The 21,388-nt window shown below is 35.3% G+C and overlaps 1 protein-coding gene across 4 annotated transcripts; it reads right to left on the reverse strand.

Moving 5' to 3' along the window:
• Positions 1–1,463: 1,463 nt before the first annotated feature.
• LOC128186264 (pyrokinin-1 receptor-like) lies at positions 1,464–19,886 on the reverse strand. 4 transcript variants are annotated; one of them, XM_052856060.1, is made up of 5 exons: positions 19,435–19,886; positions 10,571–11,095; positions 2,815–3,348; positions 2,555–2,683; positions 1,464–2,080 (listed from the first exon to the last, which is right to left on the reverse strand). In XM_052856060.1, exons 2-5 carry the CDS (start codon positions 10,884–10,886, stop codon positions 1,608–1,610), a joined length of 1,452 nt encoding a protein of 483 aa, XP_052712020.1. In that variant the 5' UTR covers positions 10,887–11,095; positions 19,435–19,886; the 3' UTR covers positions 1,464–1,607. The 4 variants fall into 4 exon arrangements, with proteins under 4 accessions (XP_052712020.1, XP_052712019.1, XP_052712021.1 ...); XM_052856059.1 differs by lacking the exon at positions 19,435–19,886 and adding an exon at positions 13,387–13,768; XM_052856061.1 differs by lacking the exon at positions 19,435–19,886 and adding an exon at positions 13,370–13,768.
• Between the last annotated feature and the right edge of the window lie 1,502 nt (positions 19,887–21,388).

Genomic DNA, 21,388 nt, shown 5'->3' on the forward strand with positions numbered 1-21,388 from the left:
ACCTCAGGTTGCATTGGGACGTCTATTTATAGGATCAAAATCAGTGTATTAGATAACAAGAGGCCCATGGGCCACATCACTAACCTGATCAACAGTTCTTTTATCATTAATAATATAAAACACTTTAAAAAATATTATAAAGTTCTCATTTGTTCAAAGAATCGACAATGCATTAAACAATACATAAAAAGACTTCTTTTTTTGAAAACCACATTTTCAGATCTAAGACGCATTATCTGGCCAATCTTATTATTCTAGCCCTCATCGTATTAAGGATTACATAATCGTAATATGAAAATACTCAATTATGAAAACTGAAAGAATGTTACGTATTACCCAGAAATGATGAAATATATAAAGAACTAAACAAAACATAGTACTGGAGTATATCTTGAGAAAAAAAAAATTAAAACTTATTTTCTATATACCTTTATATATTAATCCAGATCACAGATTGTAGCTTTGTAGTTATTTAGTAGAAGCCTTTAAAACATTTCTCTTATATGTTTCTGTGTTAAACATTGAACCCCTGGCTTCAGTTTTGAAGAGGTGGAGGGGGGGGGGGGTCACAGTTTTAACAATTTAAAAATCTGCTCTATATGAGGATGCTTGTATATATAGTAATCTCTTATATTATAGCATAGTGGTTCTTGAGAAGAAGTTTTTTAAATTTTAGGTCTATAAAAATAATTTTATTAGCCCTGTAATTATAATGCACATGAATATACATTACAAAAACCACACTGCAGTTACTTAGGTGGCCGATAAGGCCCATGGGCCTCTTGTTTTAACACAAACACTCTTTTTTACTGCTTAGTAATTTTCTCCCTTATAAAAAGCAAACCCGGCTTAGTTGAGACAGAGTTAGTCGAGGTTTGATTTATTCATACCAGATATATTTCGAGGATGTGTTAACTGTTTATCTAGGCATCTAAATTCTTAAAGTGAAAATAAAAATCATGATTTTATTTATAAAAGAAAGTAAGGAAAAATTTACTCACTTTCGGCCAAAATCTGAAGCCTAAAATGGTGACGAGTTGCAGGAATTGTTAATTTGTTGTAAGGTGCGCCAATATGTGAAATGCAAGCTTTGGGGATGTCCAACTTGTATTCAAAAACACAGTTTTAACGCATACTACATTGTTATCACTTAATAAGACTTGAAGTCTTTTCTTATAGCCATGGTACATTTTTATTTACACCGTATGGTTCCATGGAGTTTGCAAAATTTCAACGAAATGCATCTCGTGTGCAAAAAAGTGAGTCCAGCTCAAATGTATTACAAAACTAAACTGCAGTATCAAATAAGACTTTTTTACATTAACGTACATTTACATAATGCCACAAAAGTAACAATGATATATATACAAACAAATGTTAGGAAAGTGCGATTATGCACCAAGGAACAAAACATAAACCATTGAGAATGATTTGATATCGTTAATATTTAACTCCTTTTTGTAAATTTTTTTTCATGGTCATGGTTTTTATTTCTCTGGCAATACTCTGCTATTTGCACCAGTAATTTTGGTTTACATGGAAAAACTTGTTCACAGTTTATGTGTAACACCCGTCTGAACAACTCCCCGCGCACCTGCTTCTCTGATTCAGAGGCAGGTGGGCGTGGTCACATTGGATTTGACTGGCACCACCGTATCTACATTCGAGGCCTTATTTAAAGGTAAGTAGGTCAACAGTTTCACATCCTCGTTATCAGAATGATATTCATTGTCAGCGTAGTTTCCGTCACGTGACTTTTGTTCATGGCGCTGAGCCGCGTGCGATTTGACGCTATTGGACAACAATTTTGACGTCACCGGGTAGTTAGTCTCTCTCTTTGAGTTCCCTGAGTTGATATTGTTTAAGTTCGTCTTTTCCGGTTGTTTGTCATTCTCTGGCGATGAATGGCTTCTGACAGTGCTCTTCATGTTGTTATAATAGTATATGAGGCTGCGCTGGTACTTAGACTTCCGGTGGCCACAACAAGAACACAGCGTCTCCTTGAACGCCTGGCGGTAGCGCTTACACATGACGTTGTAGAGGAATGGATTAACTGTAGAACCGACGAAATACAGAACACCTACAAATGTAAACCAATATCTACAAAATTACCTCATCTTTATCATTCTCTTGGAGTTTGCAATTGACACCTATTTGAAACACTTGTATTTAAGAAACTTGTATATTGAAACGAATGGAATATGTTTAACTGATATTAACTTACATGTAAAATAAAATACAGAAGACAACATTCAGTTGAATTAACGTTCTGACACGCAATCGACCGGATATAAATACTTAATACGTCATCGTTGTTGAACACCGTAGGTCAATTCGCATAATTTTATCGTTCACATGAATAATGCATGCTCCATTCTTATTGGCTCTTCTACAGTTTCGTGATGAAATTCTTACCAACCAGTATTAATGCCTAGTATACACAAATATCCATATGCATTTGTTTTCATATCTCTAAAAAATTAAATTTCTTATTCCTAGATCGATTAAAAAAACCCATCCATTTAAGTTAATTCAAAAAACTTTTTCTACTGACCTGAGATGTAAAACAGGTGACTTTGTACTTCTAATTCAAACGGGGTCCACTGTTTGGCGTGGTAAATGGTGTACAGTCGTTGTGTGTGGAATGGAGCCCAGCAGAAAAAGAAGGCAACCACAACAGCCACTGAAAACAAACCACGCAGTAGTTGAAAGTATTCAGCATTGTATCAAAATTAAGAAATAACAAAACGATTTTTCTAGCTTCTTCGTTAGCTTTAACTTTGTTAAGGACAAATAAATTGGTAATACACTTACCTAACATTCGGACGACCCGCCGAGTGTGCGAGGAATGATGTCCACCTGTGGATTCTTCCGAGTTTGCTCTGTTTAACGCCGTCCGTCGCAAAGTTATGGCAATCAAAACGTACAAAATGATAATGGCAGTCATGGGCACAATAAAGAAGAGGAATGTGGAGATTTGGAACATAACTGTCATTTCAAAGATCCACTCCGGTGGAATTGTACACACGAGGGAGTCGTGCAGCGGTTTCCCGGTGGTGGGACTATGTTCATAGAATAACGTCCGTGTGTGTACTGGGTAAGGTAATGCAATTAGAAAGGACACAGTCCAGATGCCTATAATGATCAGAACTGACCGTCTCAGGTCCGCGATTTTGTGTGACATCAATGGATGACATATCGCGATATATCGCTCTACTGTAAATGCGGTAATCGTCAGAACTGATGCGTATGACGTCATTTCCGTCAGCAATGCTTTACCGATGCAGAACACTTCCCCAAAGCTGAATGGATAGGCCTGCCAAATGGAGTAGGCCTCAAAAGGAAGACCTAGGATATAAAAATGCAAAAATTAAAAAAATCATCATTTAAACAAACGTAGTTTAAAACTTCAGTCACGTCCAGTCGAGAAAGGGGACCGATATTGCGGTGAGTTGCAGTCCCAGTTGCAGTTCAGATTATTTTTAACTGATTTTGTGAAAATATTATATTAAGTCATAGGATGAAAATATTTTTGGAGAAAGGTGGCTCAGCATTTTGCGAACAATTTGGTCTATATGGTCATTTGGTGAAATGTCAGACTTGATAAAATTACCCGCTTTTTAATGGATACATTTTTAACTTTTAAAGGCTAGTCATATTTTTATTGGCTGTATTGCACTTTTTGCGTGTTACAATCTGTTTCATTTAAATACCAAGACACCTTAAAGTAAGTATTTAGCTAATATAACATTCAGACTTCGTAATCTCACACAGGGAGAACTGATGAATTTATAGCCCTAATGGCGCCTGATTGACTAGTTAGTAAGCAAAGTACGTAATGATCATTTTGTTCGGGTACGAATTAACGCCATACCTAGGACAGGTACAGGAGGTAAGTACTGGTCATACAGTACAAAGGGCCAGACACTCAGTTACACTTAGGTACTTTCTAATCTAACGAAAAGTGCAATTTTCGGATTGTATATAATTCCGGTGAAGTTACTGTCACAGTTTTAAAGTACAATGAACACGCGACACGGGGATTACTTGTCATCCATGTAGATAGAGATAGAAATCTCAAGCACTCCATTGATAGCATCTATCTGTACTCCTCAGTACACCAAACAATAGACTGGTGAGCCGCCGGAATACACTAAGCCTATAATTTGTATTATGACAAACAGGTAAGTACTTTTGTGATGGTTAGAAATAAACACCTGCAGAGTCGAAACACTGCAGAAAGCGGGTGGTAGGTCGAGTTTAGAAAAAACAAACTTGTTTGGTAAACAAGGAAACAGGAGAAACGACTTCTATCAAACAATTAACATTCAATTAGGAGGCCTGAAACGATGCTGTGCTGATTCATCGGTAATGTCGGCCAAGTGTTATTGAGCAAAAAAGAGACGAAAACATCAACACATGGTATAACCGGGCCTAAGAATATCGCAGAAAACACTGGCGATATCATTTTGTCATTTCCTTCGAAAATAATAAACAAAGTTAGCATGCCGTCTGCCTGTGCATGTTTATTTAGTACAAATAGAAACATAACAATTTTTATATCTCCTTTGATGCACACCATTTTGTTATTTAATATATGGTGTAGGATTACAGAAGGAAATGTATCGAAACTGCTTTTTATAGGTTAATTGAGTTATTGCATGATTAAACCGTTGAACATTTGGTTGCTTCGACATTAAAAAAATCATTCATAGTATAGACAACATACCGGTAGCAATTAAGGGGCTGCATGGTCGTGGCCATTTTTGGACTTTATTTATCTCCTTTAGAAAAAAGAACTTTTTATAAAGATAATGGAATTGTTACTACACAAAGTTCTTATATTCTATAGAAGATTGATTCCGAACATATTCAAAGTTCAAAGCTTAAATATAAGCAATTTACTAAACAGTAATTTATGGCTTTAAAATCATACCTAAAATCTTAAGGAAGATTTTATGGTTAATTCGTTGTCCACCCAGTCTCCTCTCAGTTGTCGTCACGGAGAAGATCACTGATTGTTTTAAATACACGGAGCCGCATTAAATATTTCTTTAAAATCGTATATAGTAGGTTTGTCTGACTGTCCGTCTGTCTAACTGTCTGTCTTTCTGACTGTCCGTCTGTCTGACTGTCTGTCTTTCTGACTGTCCGTCTGTCTAACTGTCTGTCTTTCTGACTGTCCGTCTGTCTAACTGTCTGTCTTTCTGACTGTCCGTCTGTCTAACTGTCTGTCTTTCTGACTGTCCGTCTGTCTAACTGTCTGACAGCCTGTCCGTCTGTTTGTATTGATTGTTTGAATTAGACAGTGACGGCTTTAAATGTGTTTGTCATCGACATATAAATGTAAATTAGGCAGTACATGTATTTACTTATTTATTTATTTATTCTGTTTCTGACTCTCGTGAGTTTTTTGACATACAATTTAGAATGTTTTACATACTTTTGCACAGTCATAATATTCCTAAGATTAAGCAAATGTGTCTAAATTCAAATTTGCTTAGTTAATAATACTAGGAGTATAGTACTCCACATTTGGTCAGCGACTTTTATTTCCGATGACATTCGTTTAAATTTTGCAATTGTCCATTATCGAGTTTCTAGAGGTCTGTGACCAATGCTTTAGAAATTGTAACTGACATGCGCACTGTTTTTTTGTAAGAATTGAGTTATGGTCACTAAACAGTCAAGCTCATTATTCTAAGATGTCATGCTTGCGTGTTTGTTTAATCAATAAAACTAATGCAAAACCCACTTTTTCCAATGTAAAACATTGCTCTGCATTATGACACAAAAAAGTATGCGTGAAAATTGTCGTAAAATAAATCTAATTTTTGGTTTTATACATGAATGAAGAAAATGTCAAAACGCCTTCCTGCGTTTGTAACCCAAAAATATCTTTCGAAAATATCTTTCCAATAATGTCAACTATCTTAAAAGAGCGAATTATAGATTGAAGAAAAGAAATCAAGAGTGAAATGTTCTATCTATTGTAAGAGAGTTGCTCATTGTTTTAACACGTACAAAGAAGTTAAACAGGGACTTTATCGGGATGCACCAATACAAAATTATCGTTAAAACCAAGGAATATATGAAAATCGCCTCGAGACAGCTGATTCTAATTTTCATTATGTCGGTTTTCAGATATGTCTATATTTCGACATGCGTAACCTGTTTTTTAGCCCTTAGAAAAGACTATTTTCAACTCCATCAGACTTATGTGTATTTTGTACTTGTCAATTCAGAATCCACAGTGACGTCGACCTTTATGTTTTGAGATAAATCTGAATGTTAGTGCAGGGATCTATCGTTTCATCAACCACAGCGACAAGTACACACACCTACTAGTAAAGGACACACTTTCGTTTCATACCTCTCAGGATAGATATCCGATTATCATTGGTGATCAAAGGCATTTCATCATAAAATTGACATGTTTGATTAATGATGTGTTGAGAACACGGTTACAAGCTGTAGAGTTTACCGATTCAAACTATCACACCAGTGAGCAAAGAAGTACATTTCATATTGACGCACATTTCGGGAATTTAGTAGTGTTAGGATATAGTGCTATACTAGTAATTAGGGTGTTGGATGGTCGTGGTCATTTTCAGACTTTATTGATCTCCTTGAGAGGAATAGTTCTTCATAAAGATAAAAGAAAATATTAAAATTCTAAACTTTTGCAATTTGCATTTTTTTTACATAATAATACGATTTACGGCTTATGCATGATCCATTTTAGAATTTTAAGGTAAGGTAGACAATTTAATGGTCAGAACATCTAACATCCTAAAAGACGGTACAGAAGATATCAACAAGCAATAATGTAACGAATTCCATTGCTTTGTCATCTTCTCATCGCAATTCTTCAAAGACAGAAGTGAACATACTGTAGTTCTGAACGGCAGGTGTTTTGCTTTATGCAGGTAATTTTCTTTTAAGAGGCAATACCGCACAAACTACGACATCCAAAGAGCAGATAAGCCACATACAGGTGTAGACAAAGCAATTAATTGCCCGGTGAAAGAGAGGTCTGGACAAGGAATATTGACAGGTAAACATAGGTAAAGGTCATCAATGGTAGAGCCCGTACAAAGTTATAATAGATTGTGTATTGACCAAAGGTTGTAAACAGGTGACAAACGTTGTAAAAAGGTGATAGATATATCAATCATATAAATATCTACAATAAAACGGAATCCACAACGAAAGACCTTCTTGTGTTAAAATAAAAAGATTCCACGAATATGGAAATTCGACATTTTGATACATTGGTGAATATTAATTAAATATTAGTGAAATTACCTAATTCTATAAGCGAGCATATACCTTTGTAGTGATTTAATGAATTGTTTATCGTGTACGTCCAAGGCCTTGTTTCTGATTTTATTTTTCTAAGAACTAGTGCTCAAAGCAATCTGTAATCGTACGTCTGCGAAGAAACCTTGGAGCGACGTAATTAACCACTGTAAGACAAATAGAGACGCTGATAGGATTCTGGTACGACTTAATGCGACTTAATGCGAGATAATATGGTACGACTTGATGTGTTTTGTGTCTGGTGCAATATGTTGTGTGATTAAGACGTTAATAAGGCGTCATCTGTCAATTAAATAACCGGTGTTTTGGTATGGTCGGAATGGCTTCATGTTCCGAATTCCGAGTTCTTAAGGACTGGCTTTCTTTGATCCTTTGGCACGTATAATACTCCAAAAGATATCAAATGATCTCGCGCCGCATAATCTCCACAGAGTGTTTTATTGAACCTCTTGCGTAATTGTGTATGTTGCTATTCCCGTCCTGATACGAAAAACATAATATTCTTATGCAGCTCTATAGGATATCTATTTTGTTACGCAAGAAATAACATGACGTTTTTTCATAAAACTGTTTATTAATACGTCTTTTACCAAAAAAAATAAATGTTGTATTTGGTTGCTTTCTCTTGATTCTCCCGAGTTTAAACTGGGAATCGGAAGGGGGAAATGCACATTTACGGGCAAAACAAGCTTGTTAACACGGCACAAAATGCTTACCTTGACACAAATGACTACATTAACAAAGACCGTAATCGGTTTGAAATTAAAAGAAAACTTTGAAAGTACGAGTACAAACAAGTCATTTTTCTATAAGTCGAGAAATTTAATTAAACAATATGCTACCGAAAAGAAGCAATGAATTTATACGTTACAAGTTATTATTACAATATCAAAAAAATCAAATCTCTATAGATTTCTCCCATCTCAGATCGCTCTAATTAAATGTCACATATCAGAGTTCTACCTATAAATTTGGTCTTTCATTTTCACAGACAATGTTTTCCACTTTATACCCACAGGTACGTCACATATTTCATCGGAGAGTTCCGGTCCTTAAATATATAGCTACAGGACTTTGTTTAAAATTAATTCAAAAAGCGCTGTTTATGACCCACGAACTTTTTGCAAAGGAAATAAAATCTAATTTTTGAAAGTTGAATCGATAAAGCTCATTGAATAATTTGTTTGCTCCAATCATGCGTAATGAAGTAGTCCGTCTCATGTCGGCGGAGTAATATCTTTAGGCATCATTTTCCAATTTGATATTTGATAAAGCTTAGTATATCTCTTGTGTATCGCGGACATTTACGATCTGGTTTGATTGTCTAAGATGAAGAGGCGCTTGAGCCTGCAGTCTATATCCGCGCGGCTTTGGACAGAGTTTTTCTTTCGTTCTTTAGGCGCGACGCTCTGTCGATAATCGGTTTTCGGATCATAATTAATGGAGCACTCGAGTGGGTAATATCTGCATAGAAACGAGGCTATTAAGTGACCACGGTACTCGTAAAGTTCACTGAACATCAAATTTTTATCGTCTTGTTTTTTGATACAGAGAGTGGATGGGTTAAATCTGACAAGTGTGAAAATAACTAGATTTGATGTACATTAATTTACCAGAGTTGATTCATGTTCCCACGCAAATCTACAAATAGATTTTTTAAATTTTTACACCAATCTTTTTCTTAAGATTTTTGTTTTGAGCATAATGCTCAATATTTATATGATCGATATTAATTCAAATTGCAGCCGAATATTGCCGTTACAAACTCGTGTATTTTTTAAAAAATATTCCAAATAATCGGTTTCTGGCAATAAATGATAAATCATTATCGTTAATCGACTTCATATTTGGTTTTTTCTCAAGCCAAAAATCACTTTTCCCCTCCAAAAAAATGAATAAAAAAATCAAAACCTTAACTGGAACAAGTAAAAGTATCACATAGTTATGACATTATTTTATTTTTGATTCATAGATTAACAGCTAGGTTGGGAATTAGTTGTCGAACAGGAATGCTTATTTCAGAATTTTTAAAAATAATTAGTTACACCATTTCTACCTGAAAAAAAAATCCCCAGACTGGCGTTAAAAGGATATTTTGCTAAAGGGGAAAGTTATGGTTAAAACTTATTTAAAAGATGTTTGGGTTATTTGTAGTAATACAGAAGCAGAATGATGGCATAGGTATAATTGGTATAACAGGTAATTATAGTTATTTGTAGATATACGATCCTGGAGTTAGAGCCAAACTAGTTACGATACCAGAATGTTTAGGATGGCAAGAATACCCTGATAGTTATTCTTACATTCTACAAGAATAGAGATATTCGAGATGGCCAAACTACACAGATAGCTGAAGTAAGTGATACTTTTAATGTACAGATTGCAAGATTACAGATAGAGTTTATGTTGTTTGTGCTAATACAAGATTAAGAATATTTGAGATGGGAAGAATTGCCAAGAATACTAGTACAGAGTTTGAATTATTAGTACTTACAACATTACAGTATGAATTTTACATAGATACTTTGAGTCTATAACAGATGGATGACAAAACTATACAGATACTCTGAGTTTTTGGTACCACTAGAATACTAGCATGGTAACTTTACAAATACTTTGAGTTTTTGGTGCCACTAGAATACTAGCATGGTGACTTTACAAATACTTTGAGTTTTTTGTACTACTAGAATACTAGCATGGTGACTTTATAAATACTTTGAGTTTTTGGTACCACTTGAATACTAGCATGGTAACTTTACAAATACTTTGAGTTTTTGGTACTACTAGAATACTAGCATGGTAACTTTATAAATACTTTGAGTTTTTGGTACCACTTGAATACTAGCATGGTGACTTTATAAATACTTTGAGTTTTTGGTACTACTAGAATACTAGCATGGTAACTTTACAAATACTTTGAGTTTTTGGTCCCACTAGAATACTAGCATGGTAACTTTACAAATACTTTGAGTTTTTGGTACCACTTGAATACTAGCATGGTGACTTTAAAAATACTTTGAGTTTTTGGTACCACTTGAATACCAGCATGGTAACTTTACAAATACTTTGAGTTTTTGGTACCACTTGAATACTAGCATGGTGACTTTAAAAATACTTTGAGTTTTTGGTACCACTAGAATACTATCATGGAGACTTTACAAATACTTTGAGTTTTTGGTACTGCAAGTGCAAGGACACGAGAATGGTAACTTTACAGATACTTTGAGCTATTAGTAGATGTACTTACATGAAACCAGAATGAGGATGTCGGAGATGGCCAGGCTACACAGGTAGTAGTCGGTGGTCGTCTGCATGTACCGGTTCCTGACGATTACAATGGCGGTACAAACATTGCCCACTACCCCAGTCACAAAGATGAAGCAGTAGATGGCGAGCAGACACACCACGGAGAGCATGTCCTTCCGCCGGGGCCCCATCTTACTGAGGAGGTACTCCTCGTCCGTCATGTTGTACAGCATAGTTCCCCCACCGGAGGGGTTGGTGTCCGTCACTGACCAGTGAAAGTGTGTGGACGATAGATTCCCCGTGTCGCTGGCGTTCATATTGTATGGTCTATATCACGTCACGGCAAGAAGTCAGTCCAGTGTCACTCAATAAGTCGTTTAATGTTGTTTTGATCGGCGGTGTTGTTCTCTTTTTGCCGGTGAATTGTCGATATCGTTTGATCTAGCTCAATAATTTCTCTCCAGAAGTACACCGAGGTTTGCATTTCCGCCCATGGCCAAAAATATCTTCTCCGAGAGACCTTCACCTGTGAAAAAAGAAAGGACAAAATATCAAAAGACGTACTATAGTATTCAGGAAAAAGAGGCGCAATGTTCCAAATGAAAAACAGAACATTTCTTGTTAAGAAAGAATACAGCGTAATTATCTCACAGGCTTCGACTTTTTTTATTTTCAAAGCACAAGGTATAACAGCATTAAATATGTTTCAACTAACCCATTACAGCAGTTCTGTAGTTTTTTAACATTTTGAAGCGTAGCATATATTAATTGACTTCGGATTATAAGTTTAAAGAAAACACGATACATCTAGATGCCTATCAATAATTTTCTATAAACATAAAATTAGTTACAAAGTCAATAATTATTTTTTTTTCAAATCTTTCTACAAACCCTGACCCATAAAAACACATTAAAATTGCATTAACGACACACATTTCTGCAATAATTTTTGTAGGTTAATCTAACGCAAAAAATTTCAAACGATTACATTTCTTGATGTTAAGGTAAACAACAAACGAAATTATCTCAATATTTCTATGCACCAATAAACTAGAATAACGTTCTACGTTTGCGTAATTTTTGCACATAAACCCCTCTGTAATTTTGTTATAGCTGTGTGCTGTATCCACTTAGATCCTTCATTACAGCACTTGTAAAGAAACAAAACTTTATCGTCCTCATATATAACATAACGCACTACTTTCAACAGACTCCAATTGGAAGCCTCTCTCCAGATCACGGGAACTCAAATTAATGCGCTCCACTTCCCCATCTGCGTTTTTGCACATGCTTCCACTGGTGCAACGTAAAGAGTGTAAATTGAGACATGATTTTTCTATTTAGATCTCAGCATCGTCAAAACATTAGTTGAATCCATTTTATTGGATCAGAGATGCCTCACTTCTTGCACATGGTTTCTGGAACACTATTTAGGTGTAGACAGTGCAGGTATTTGTTCCTGAACAGTTAGACTATCACAATTGTTTAAAAATACAGCCGTCAGAGGCAAGTTTGAACTTATTAAGTATTTTTGTTACATGTGGAAACGTAGTAGGTCATCATGCACAGTTAGATGTGTAACTTGATATATAATAGAATAGGAACAGATAACAGATACTAGATTTATAGAAGTCCGCCCTCATCAAAGTTTTTTTTTGGGGGGGAGGGGTGGTTTTAGCTAGGCATAAAGAAGAACGGACAAATTGGAAACTTTTGTAACAGTTCTTATTGTAGGATCAAAGAGGTAATGAATATCCTTCCCCCACGTCCCTCAGGGACGAAAACCCATTACAATTCTTATGGAGTCATTCTGTAAACACGCCACTACACCGGTATGTCAAACTCCGAAAGCAGGGACAAAAATATTGTTTATTTTTAATTTAAAATATGATCAAATTCATAGATCGTAAATATCTCGCACCATAAATATCTGTTTCCCGCCCTAAATTCCATGAGACTCATAAACATACAGGATATTAAATATCTCATTTGGAGCTAACATATCACGTTTGCTCCATTTCATGAAATAATTTTAACTCTATGAGAATGAACTCAATTAGACCGTACGGAATTATAGGTTTAATTTCTATCTATTTTTTATTGAATTATACATCCACTGTAATCGTACGTTAAAACTTTTATTTTGAATATATATATATATATATATATATATATATATATATATATATATATATATATATATATATATATATATATATATATATATATATATATATATATATATAATCAAGTTTAACAACGATACTTAAATTTTGCATGAAGTGATAGGCATTACCAATACATGCATTACTCCTTTGATAGACATACCGTAACATCTCAAATGATGCAAATGATGAATTAATTTGGAGTAAAATAAGAAAAAGCTGTAATGATTACTGTACAAGAAACGATGACATGTTTCGAAACAGGAATGAACTAGCCTAACTTTCTTGTAAAAATACAGGTTGATCAATCTCATCACTACTAAAGCTTCGCGTAAAAGTCGTAAGCATTAAATAAAAACATCTCCCATTTTTTATAGTTCTGTTATAAACTGAAATATGTTTGATCTCCTACCTTCTGTTTCAAATAAGTCCCCCAACCACCCAGTAGCGAGTCCAATGAAAATTAAATATTACATCTCTCCGCCGGTCCGCCGTTAGCGGTCACAGTGAGCTGTATCGGCTTAATGAGACAGAGCACTATCTACAGAGTGAGTCGTGTACCTACACGGCCGTCTATCAGTACTTAGCGCTGTATCTACCTTGTAAATCTATCTATCGTTTACTGCATAATTAACCTAATCATAAAGCTGACCCGTCCCCGGGGCATCCACTTCTGTACCGTGCGTAAGGAGCCACTAATGTGGCCATCACTAAAATCCTCCTCCGCCTGATGCTGCAATGATAATGGCCTCGGACAGAAATCTTGCGTGTTAAACGGAACTTTTGATCGCCATTATCAGGGAAACTTTCATTCCTCTTACAAAGCGTTCGTGACGCTGCTGAGCTTCCCCTCTCCCCGTCCGCAGCGTTCCGAGCGGTGGTTCGTATAGTAAGGAGATTTACCACTTAGCAGAACTCGGCCCCTGAACACGGGCCGGGCTTCGGACTCTTCGCATCAAGGTGTTATTATTTAATTTACAAGGATCTACCGGGATCCGGGCTATTCTGAGGGGCCTATTTATTCCATTGGAATTCCTTTATTGTCGGTTTTATCACAGAAGGACAGGACAAATTTCAATAAGATGCCCGCTGTTATGTGGGGCCCCGGATGCCGATTGGTTTCTCTGTGCGGCTGTAATCATACTTTTATTAGAATAAGATACCAGAATTCGCCAATGATTACATGTTTGCTCGCACTGATCGTTAGGAACTTATAGAAATTCTTCTTCGCTGCTATACATTTAAAGATATTGCAATCTATATATCACAAGCTTAAGTCTCAATCGATTTGGTGTCATTTCTTTGTTATGTGTTTTATTTATTTAAACATTTAAATTGGTCACAACAAAATAATGTTAACATATACCGAAAATTAACCTGAATGGTATTTTTTTATGCTCCTTTTGGTTCTTTGGTTTTGTTTATCTTTTGTTGTAACCAATTTAAATGTTTTAATAAATAAAACATATTGAAAGCAATATTTCGAGTTAGGAGCTCGAATTCAACATAATTCACCGCATTATGTTGCATTAAACCAAGTGCATTGTACATGTACATTTTGACATATAATTTGTCGATAAATTTATTTGAAAATAAAAGATAAGAAAATTATGTCGAATTCGAAATATTGCTTTCAATGAACAGATCAGACTGTCAGCACTTTGTATAATGCAACATAATGCGGGGAATTCGCCGATCCTTCGTTTCGTTAAGCTGCACAAGAACTAGAACTAGACTCCAGGATTGATCGCTGTCGAGGCATGTCGATATGTAATTAAAAACGATTACTAGAACTGTAGCCAAGGCTACGCTTTCCAAAAAATGTGTAGATGGCTTAGTATTAATAAATCGTCATGAAAAAGTCGGAGTAAAAATGACAGAGATGAGGTGTCCTAACATTGAGTAATTTCATTGACTCGTGAAAAGTGATTTTGAATTACTGGTAGTCGATGAAAACGTCGGCTGGTTTGTCAGAGCTGTCGCTTTCAGAATTAACACAAAATATGACACAAAAATGGTAACTATATTTCATTGATAAAAAATTTCGCGTCAAGGCGTGAATCGTTATCGTTGACTCGATCAGCTTGTATACAAAATCCAAAAATCCTTAATTAGTTAAATATGACCGTAAAATTGTTATGAACTTCCTCTCAATCAAATCAATTCTACCCTAAAGCAACTGGACATGTAATAGAGTAAGATGAAATGATTAATTTGAAATGATCAACCATTTAACGCTAAAAAAACAATACTGTCAAGTCACTGACACTTAAAACACTCTAAACGGGACAAAAACCAGCACATTTCTGAATTATCTGCAACTTCATCGGATTTTTACTAGAAATGTCCATTAGCAATGAGTACTAGGAACTTTTAGAGAGCAAAGTTTACAATAAAATTTACGTTTTTGGTCGCAAAAGGTTTGTTCAATTTTAGGCGAAATTGCAAAAAAAAAATATTTGACGTGCGGCAAGCTCGCGGACCGAATAAAAGCCAGAGAAGCTGTGCGCTGGCACGAAATCGGAGTCATTACTGGACAATAAATTGCTAATCGACTGATTTCGGATATAACGAATGATAATTGGATCCATTGGCTTTGTATAAACAGAAATGACCCGGATGTCTACAGTTGCGGTTCTATCACGCAAGAGCGTACATACGTACGTGTACCAGCATCAGACAGCCACCGGTTGCCGGGGCCGTGATGTTCACACTTGGTAGCGGGCGATATGTTTGCTAATTATCACAATTAATCAACAATCGTTATCGTTTTATGTGTTTATAAGTAAGGAAGGCTCCATTATCTAGCAGCGAGCTCGCTGTTTGGGTCCATAATTTGAACTTTTTACGCTAAAAAACCCTCGGAAACTTTGAAGAAAAAATGGCAGTCATTGTTACCAAGTAACATCAAAGAGCATGAACCAATGAATATTTTAGAAGTACCAGTAAATTCATTTACAAGGAAAAAAATTAAACCAACAACAACAAAATTACCAAAGCCCAAACGGAAAGGACTCTGTTTATTAAGAAGCAGTGCATTCGACTTATATGACTGTTAAGCGGAAGTGAACGCTAGGTGGCGCTGTTTTTGCGCGTCCTTGTGAGGGATATAAATCGGAAGTAACGGATCGTTGTAAATCGATCCTGTTTTTCCTATGTCTGAGTTAACGACTGTCAGAGACTAAGAAAAGGGACATCGGTTATAATCTCTTAATTTATCTTTATGGTTCCCAAATGTCATTTTAGACAACTCCATCGAACATAAAAATGTCTTAAAATATTTTTGAGGCCAATTATTTGGTATGTTTATGGATTTTCTGCTTTCCGTTATTAATAAGATTATTGATCATTTTATTTAGAGACAAAAAGGATGTGATAGAAAAGTAAAAATGGTTTAAGGTCAGTATCAATCATAATTTTAAAGTACAACGACCCGAAGTAGGTGTAATACTTGAAATTTATGACACTGCTTCGACAGTTTAACGGAAGATTGAAGTTGAGGTGCTATGTCTATAACTTTTTATGGGGGTATTTTTAGGATCACAAATCTGCAGACATGATGTATTTGAATGCTAGAACTCGCAATACTGTATTAAAAAGACATCAAGAAATACAATAAATATTTAAATTTTCTTTTAAAACATCATTAACAGATTGCTCAATCTACAAATAAAAAACACCATCAATTTTGCAAGAAGCAGTGCATGTTTCAAAACTTAATTCGTGATTCCTTTTTTCTATCAAAAATCGTTAGGTCAATGGCGTGTTAAACAGACATTGTAAAATCGCAATCTGTTCAGCATTAGCAGAGCCTACGCTAATACACCAAAGAACTCAATGAAAATAATTGCCATGACGTTGTATAAGTATGATCAAGGTTTAACAAAAATCAACTGGTTATAAAATCAATTTCTGCACAAATTTTCTATATATTGATAATTTTTAGCGAAACTCTTATAGATCGTTAGTCATTTTTTGTAACTACATTGAACAAAGATTTCATTGTTTTGTCAATGTTGCTAGATATGATGATACAAGACTACTTAGTCGAGACCTTTGCGTCATTTCATCGCACGGCGTAATTCACGCGAGATTATCAGAACGACAGGACTATCATATGAGAGAGAGAGAGAGAGAGAGAGAGAGAGAGAGAGAGAGAGAGAGAGAGAGAGAGAGAGAGAGAGAGAGAGAGAGAGAGAGAGAGTTTTCATTGTAAAAATACAGTCGACCCACTCCAAACTGCGTCTATTAACGGTAATATGCACGTGAAAAAAAAGAGTTCAGTGGGGCACGTTTAAAAAATGTCCATCATGATTATAAAATTGGAACACATTGACACTGGATCATTTCAAATAACATCGCAAAAGTACGACAAGAATGAAGGCTTGTCTTTTCTGTGTTACAACTGAAGCCCAAGAGAGTGCAGTGCCACGTTTTTGCTGAGACACTCTCGTTTTGTAAATGAAAACATCGCATTCTTACACTTGTGCGTCTTATACTCCAGAACTTCGTCACGGCGGTTTATTTGATCCCACTTTTTTTCCCTGTAGGATTTTCATAAAATTACTTCTCTCATTTGCGTTGAAATGACAAGATTCGAGTAATTTCAAAAAATTCAATTGACTGCTGAAATTGCCAAAGTGTAATCTCTTATGTGAAAAGGTTACATCAATTTTATATATATATTTTTTTCCTTTCAATTTACGTGAAGCATCAGTCGCTAGATTCCAGCCTAATTTCTTCTGCCAGATTTGACCTGTAAGCCACTTTCTGTGGGCTTGACTCCAATAATCACTGGCAAGTTGAAGTCCGTGTTCCCGCTACTTTATTGACGGAATTAGAACCATTTAATCATTAAAGACGCAGCCCAACTCGCCACACCTCGATTTGATATCGTAGTGAGTCGAAGTAAATGTACAACGCTTATCGGCTCTTTGGCCACGCGAGCATGGTTTGAAAGATTTGTTCCGCATCTTAAAATTTAATCTAATGAAAACATTGCCCGTCCTCTGTGCGTTTATTTGAAGCATCATCTCCGCTCGTCCGTCAGAATCAGAGCCCAGAAAAGCACTGCTTGATTTAATACAGCTTGTTAATGCTACAAATTGATCGGATCTTTATCAGCACCATTAGTGGCTTCTTGACGCGCGGAAAAACTAATGGGTAAGAGTGGCTCCCCTTTGGTGGGTTATCGTTCCTGATTGTGAGCCATATTGTAGACATACGGGTAGTCTTATCTTGGTAATCAAATCACGTCTCCAACCAAACAATGGACCCCGGCCTGCTCGGGGACGTATTATGTGTATTAGTGCCTTTATTGCACGATGTTTTTTTTTCCAAAGATATATTTTTTTTTTAGAATTTTCTAATCAACTAATGACTATAAGACTTGCTTTTATAGTTTTGTTATCCGAAAACTTTCTCATTATATATAATCTGAAAAAAATCGCAGTTTGTCAAATTCATTATTAAATTGGCAGGAAAAACTAAAATACTTTCCTAGCTTTTAAATTTAAAGAATGTAAAGAAACTAGCTTTTATTTAAATTTTTTTTTTTTAAAATGTTTGCAAGGTGATTTTTGCCATATATATTGCAAAATTCCATGAATAACGCTGCAAAAACGTGAATTTTAAAAATCCGAGCCACCCAAAGAGCGGTACTAAGCATGATCTAGGACATCGGTCTCTGTAAGATCTACAGCAGTGATGACTGATTCCGTCTTTTTTCAGATTTTTAAACAATTTTTTTGAATTCATTTTAAATTAACTCGAAAAAATCGGTACATGTAATAGATAAACGTGACCTACAGTTGGACGAATCGTGATTGCATTTGATTGTTATCTCAAAATTTCCCTGACTTTTAATGTTTCCGTGATCATGTAAACTTGCCTGCATCTTTAATGCTCAACAATAAACAGTTCTAAAGAAATGTCCGTGTTTTGATTTACATTAGAATATACTTTACTTCTAAAAAAAAAGACAAGTGCGGATCTAATTGAGATTTTTGGGGGGTCATATTTTCATAGATATTATAATTCATTCTGTTTACTTTTAATTTTTTTCTAAAAACTCCAGATCTACAATTTAAAATACAATCCTCTGTTAAAAAATCCAGTCTTTCACATAAGTGAAGACGTGCTTATCGTCATGTGAATAATATTGAAAAAAAACCCCATTCAATATAAAGAATAAAAGTAAATCCTTAAAACTTACTAGCACTGATATATTCTCTTTTGAGAAATGGCCAGGCATAGCCTACATCCACTTTGTGGATGTAGGCTATGCCTGTCAACTTCTCAAAAGAGAATAGCATTGATATAGTTGATACTATGGATTTTTTTCACATTACAATTATGATATATATAATGCAATTTTAAAATGTTTCTTCGCTCTTAAGTGGTTTTAAGATATATTAAATCATTTGAATACAAAAAAAAATTTCTCTTCCATATATATTTCAGTAGACAAACCAAAAATATTTATTTTTTATGTTTTTTAAATTTTCTAAACAAAACACTTATACATTATAATAAATCATTTTACTTGAAATATGTTAGGAGCTCAATGCCAAACCAGTTTATGATTTAATATAAAACTTTTAAAACTGTTCTTTTCGCCAAAAATAAAAATATACAAAATATTTCAAAAAATAATTTCCTAAGCTTTTAACGTTTGTAAGCCAAGTAAAAAAATCATTACCTCTGAGTGTTTTAATTTTCTTTACACGAGAAATAATCCCCTTCCATCTCCTTTCTATTGGATGACGTTTGACGTGGACTCCTGGAAATAAGATCTGAGTCTGGTGAGCGCTTGTCTTGTCGCTTCCTTTTCCCGCGGTTTCTATTGATACTCGCTGCGTCTCCACTCTATTCAGCCGTTCGACTACCGGAAAATAATTACTCCGCCATACATCACAGTCCTAACCCGATGTAATGAAATTAATCCATTTACAAAAGGAAACGATTGGACTTACTGTATTATAACGTCAGAAGGAGAAAGTGGACTTCTGATCGCCATTCAAAATTCAATTTTATTCCCTCGCTCGTCTTCACATCTTCACATCGTAAGAAAATGATAGGAATCCCTAATGAATTGATGCCTGGTTTGCTCTCGTCTAGAATGACATTAAAAGTGTTTTACTCTGAATCAGTTGCTGTTGTTTTAGTAAACCTCTGCTGAAGAATGAGAAGACCCTGTGTTTTGAGCCAAGTGCTGAATGATGCTACCACTTGTTCCGTCAGAACTCGTGTATCGTCGATAACAATGCCCCCAAAACCCTGACTTGGATTTCAGCTTCGGTACAAAAATTTAATTTTATTTGTACGTGTGGCCAAATCGAGATCTAGAATAAACAGATTGGGGTTTATATATATAGTATCTGTTGGTTACGTGAACATTCTACGCCTCAACAACATTTCTTTCAATTTTCTCTAAACTCTATCTATTCTCTCTGTATTGGTTTACAGTAATTGCAAGTTTGGAATAGTTAGATTATCGCTAATTTGCTCGTTAACTAAACTGTCAAAAATCTTTAAAATGTTTTTAAAACTTATAAAAATTCGTGCAACCGTTTAACCCTTATGCACTAAAATAAAATATGAATTTAGATTGGGGCGTTTTGTACATTTATTGGATGCAGACCTGGAACTTTTTATCCAGAAGACATTATGGCCGAACCCCTCCCGCTTACTGGGATGTCCTGTTGTTTCCCGGATTTCTGTCCACGAGAATACTTCAACGCATGATATCACGTGCAGGGCGTTACTATTTGAAATGTGCTCACAAAAAGCTTGGAGCTATAAAATGCCCGCCTGCATGTCATTTTTTTTCTTCTAAAAATGCCTGTCTACATGTCAAATATTTGTCGTTTGCAGACCTTTTTCTTGCTGCGATAATTCGCTTCGTATGATGTGGGATTCCCATGTTGGATAGCACGGAGAACAGTTTAGCGTGTTTCTGCCGTTTCCCATTCATCTTTCCTAAAATAAAATAATTCCGGTTACTTAGGAGTTCTAAAAGTTTGACCACGCGAAACTATCTTTAAAACTCCGCAATTTGTTCAGATCAGCATTGTTTGGCGGCATTAAGTGAGTTATGGAAATGACGCGGAAGTCGGTAGCGGCATGAAGGCGTTCTGTATGCAGCAATTTGGTCCGTGACAATACAAAGACATGTGTTACAGATTAGGATAATGTTCACAAGTCGACAGGACAGAGGATTAACGACCATTACAGACAATGAAAGAAACAATCGAGGGAAGAAGACTATAGAAAACAACATTACAATATTCATTTAAAATGATTTACAGCTATTAAAAATGTACTTATTTAAACTAGACAAATAGTCTATCAAAAAATGTTTGTATCATTTTTATCATATTTTCTTAATAATTTTTCGTTTCGTTGTTTTTCATTTATCTTTCGCCATTCCCTTTGTTGACAGAAATATTTTTTAGATCTAATATAAACTGCTCGTGAACTGCCATGTCAAATGTCTCGACTTGATATTGGACTGGTCCATTAATTAAAAGGAAATCAATTGGGTGACGAAAAGGTTAGGTCCTAGATATCAATGAGAGAGAGAGAGAGAGAGAGAGAGAGAGAGAGAGAGAGAGAGAGAGAGAGAGAGAGAGAGAGAGAGAGAAGACTTGGTT

This window comes from Crassostrea angulata, chromosome 5 (genome assembly GCF_025612915.1).
Source record: "Crassostrea angulata isolate pt1a10 chromosome 5, ASM2561291v2, whole genome shotgun sequence".
Classification (NCBI taxonomy): domain Eukaryota; kingdom Metazoa; phylum Mollusca; class Bivalvia; order Ostreida; family Ostreidae; genus Magallana; species Magallana angulata.